Source organism: Sorex fumeus, unplaced genomic scaffold (genome assembly GCF_029834395.1).
Source record: "Sorex fumeus unplaced genomic scaffold, SorFum_2.1 ptg000072l, whole genome shotgun sequence".
Taxonomy (NCBI): Eukaryota; Metazoa; Chordata; class Mammalia; order Eulipotyphla; family Soricidae; genus Sorex; species Sorex fumeus.
In genome coordinates this window covers 42,659,737-42,663,207 of record NW_026606129.1, presented here as the reverse complement: position 1 = coordinate 42,663,207, position 3,471 = coordinate 42,659,737, and the positions used below count along the sequence as shown (strand labels likewise).

The 3,471-nt window shown below is 52.3% G+C and overlaps 1 protein-coding gene across 1 annotated transcript; it reads right to left on the bottom strand.

Moving 5' to 3' along the window:
- Positions 1-251: 251 nt before the first annotated feature.
- EIF1B (eukaryotic translation initiation factor 1B) lies at positions 252-2,784 on the bottom strand. The gene is made up of 4 exons (XM_056129400.1): positions 2,468-2,784; positions 1,544-1,707; positions 1,056-1,157; positions 252-666 (listed from the first exon to the last, which is right to left on the bottom strand). Exons 1-4 carry the CDS (start codon positions 2,496-2,498, stop codon positions 622-624), a joined length of 342 nt encoding a protein of 113 aa, XP_055985375.1. The 5' UTR covers positions 2,499-2,784; the 3' UTR covers positions 252-621.
- Between the last annotated feature and the right edge of the window lie 687 nt (positions 2,785-3,471).

The following is a 3,471-nucleotide window of genomic DNA, read 5'->3' as shown; positions in this document are numbered from 1 at the left end:
GCTACAAAAACCTAAGAACTGTAACTGTTTAAATTACACTTAATATTAAAGCTACATTTTGATAAACCCTTGGCTATGGCTAATTTGTTTCTAATCTTAGCTATATATGACAAAGGTTCACCTCTAGCTTTGGTTATAACAGTGGTTGAAACTAATCAGAAGGAAAGCTTGCGGAATGAGAACTCTTGGTGGAAAAAAAATACGTGTATCTTACTAGCTTAGATTTGGGGGCCTAACAGCTCACAAAAGAATTCATAGATTTTCTTTTTTATTGTTAAGCTGCAACATACATGGTTTAATACAACAACCAAAAAAAAAAACATTTAATCGAGTGTAAAGTAATAAACTGAACAATAAACAAATAAACACTCCAAAAACAAAATATTTTCCATTGGAAACATGTTAAGATGAATATGGGGTTTCGTTACCATCTTACTGCGATTTTCTTATGTGTGACTAGCCTACATACCCCATGTTTTCTGTAATCATGCAGACATGAATGGAAGTTTGAATGATTAAATACATGAAAAGTCCGTTTACTGCAAAGGATCATTTCACAAGGCAGCCAAACTGTGTTTAGAGAACAAAATTTCTTAAATTCTCCAGGTATTTAGGTTCATTTTAGAATCCATGAACCTTAAGCTGTTCCTCCTTCACAATGCCAACCTGGAACGCAAAAATGTATCAGAATCACTGAGAGCAATATAAAAATTCATTCTTAAAATGACACCGAACAAATCAGTTTTATAAAGACTCAGTATTAATAGCTAATTACAACACTAGCATGTCTGGTATTAGTTAAACAATTCAAGAACCATTTGGCTATCCTGATACACCCAGCCCCTGGGTAAGCGACGATCAAGTCATTAGACAACAAAAACCAAAGGATGGTCCAAGCAGAATGCCTTCAAATTAAGTAGCGCCTCTGTATTTCATCCGATTAACTAATTTATGCCATTCGCATACATTTGTAGGCAAAATTCCACATCTTGCTTTAAAATATGACTTTTGAGGCAATTCTCAGGCTGTCTGTATAATATGCCCAATTTACTCACCTCCAAAAGAAACTGGCAAATATTTTTCCTTTGGTCACCTTGAAGCTGAATAACCTCTCCGTACTCAGGATGTTCGATCACAGTACCATTACAGGCAAATTTCTGGAGAAGCACAGAAACATACAACGTAACCGAGTCAGGAACGATGAGGCTTAAACTTCCCACCCTCGGCCTCTAATAATCGGCATTTTCAGGCCTTTTCAATAGGTTTAATCACATGCAAGGCTAAAACAGATTTTGTGGTTTTAGCCCCAAACCACAGCCCAACAGCCCCAGACCAATCTGCAAACGAACAGGGAAAACAGGAATGATTTAAGAAGGTGTGAAAGCCACACCACCTTCTCTGATGGGAAGCCCGGGGACTTGAGGTGTCACTGACAGGGAGGAACACAGCCTTCCTGCGTGTCAGCACACTGGATCCAGCTGAGAGGCGGGCGGTGGTGGTGGCAGCAGCAGGAGCGGTCACTGCTCCCGTCCTGACCCGTTACCTTTTTGAAAGCTTTCACAAGTTTCTTTTTGTCATAATCATCTGCAATGCCCTGAACAGTCGTCAGAGTCTTTCTGCCGTTCCGTTGCTGGATTCTTATATGAATGTAATCCTCAGTCCCTGCCGGGAGTAAGTCGTCACCCTTAGTTGCATCAGCAAAGGGGTCTGCCATGGGAGAAAACAGAAAGGAACGGGGGAGGGGAGCAGAAGAAACACCGCTGTTAAGTCATGCTCAGGTACACGCACTGCTAGCCTGCCAGCCAAGATGGTTCTAGTGCCTGTGCATCTCATGAGGATGGGGGGCTGGGTACTAAGACCCCTCCACTCCTACCACCATCATCACCACCACCAGGTAGTCTCCAGAAACGAAAAAAAAAGGGGGGGGAATTTTTTAAACCGGGGGCCCCGCTGCGATCTGCATAGAGAGACAGGCTGGAAAAGGTGGGTCAGCCCGTGACATCTATCTACCGAGGGACGGGCGGGTGGTGGAAAACGCGTGATTATTCCAGAACCGCTCGAAAAAAACGTGCGTCATCTCGATTGCAAACACGCACACCGGCGGTCCACCTCCATCCAGCTCGGCCTGCAAGTGCGCCTGGACCACCCCCCTCCCCCACGTCCCATCTCCCAGCCCCGCACCCCAGGGTGCCTTTGCACACGCCCGGTGGCCCGGTGACAGCTGCATCCCCCCCTCGGAGCCCGGCCTGGGCCCCCCGCCCCCGCCCGGAGATGCTTCATCCCGAGACGCGCGCGGCCTCCGCAGCGGGCGAGCGGGCGGCGGGTACCGGCGGGGATGCGGGGATGCGGGGATGCGGGGATGCGGGGATGCGGGGACGCGGGGATGCGGGGAGGGGGCCGCCGGGGGTCTGTCGCCATTTTCTGGGTCCCGAGACAACAAAGCCGCGCTGGGGCGGCGGGCGCTTACCGAAAGATTGGAGGTTCTGGATAGTGGACATGCGATACTAGTGAGAGGCCGGCGAGGGGGTAAAATTCCTGCGGGGCCCGCCCGGGTCGCCGTTGTGTCTGGAGGCTGCAGCGGGCGAGAAAAACCGTCACGGAGGGCGGCGGGCCGGCGCGCCGGGGCTGCGGGCGGCGGGGCGGCGGCGGCGGCGGCGGAAGCCGGGCGGAGGCAGGAAGAGGCGAAGGAGGAGGCGGAGGAAGAGGCGGCGGCGACGGCGGATGCGGAGACGCGAGGCTAGAGGCGGCGCTGCGGCTTCTCCCACAAAATGGCCGAGGGAGACTATTTAGCCGCGCCCGCCGCGCCCACGTGACCCGCCCGCGCGCGCCGGCACCCGGGACTTGGAGTTCTCCGCGCCCGCGTCCCCCCCCACCCCCCCCCCGCGCCCCCCCACCCCACGCGCGCGCGCAAGCACACACATGCACACACACACGCACACACATGCACACACGCACACACACCACACATGCACACGCACATGCACGCACACGCGCATGCATGTACATGCACACACATACACACACCACACATCTTACATACACACACACCTCATACACACCACACGTACGCACACCACACACACGCACACTGCACAGACGCACAGACGCACACCACGCACTACACCCCCACATACCACACACGTGTGCACGCACACGCACACACATGCACACACGCACACACACCACGCATGCACACGCACATGCACGCACATGCACACACGCACACACATCACACACCACACATCTTACATACACACACACCTCACGCACACCACACATACGCACACCGCACATACGCACACCACGCACCACACCCCCACACATCACACACGTGCACCCACACACACACACCGCACGCGCACACACCACACATACCACACACCTTATACACACGCCTCATACACACACCACACGCACCTTACACATACACACTGGACACACCACACACAGACACACACACCACACACACGC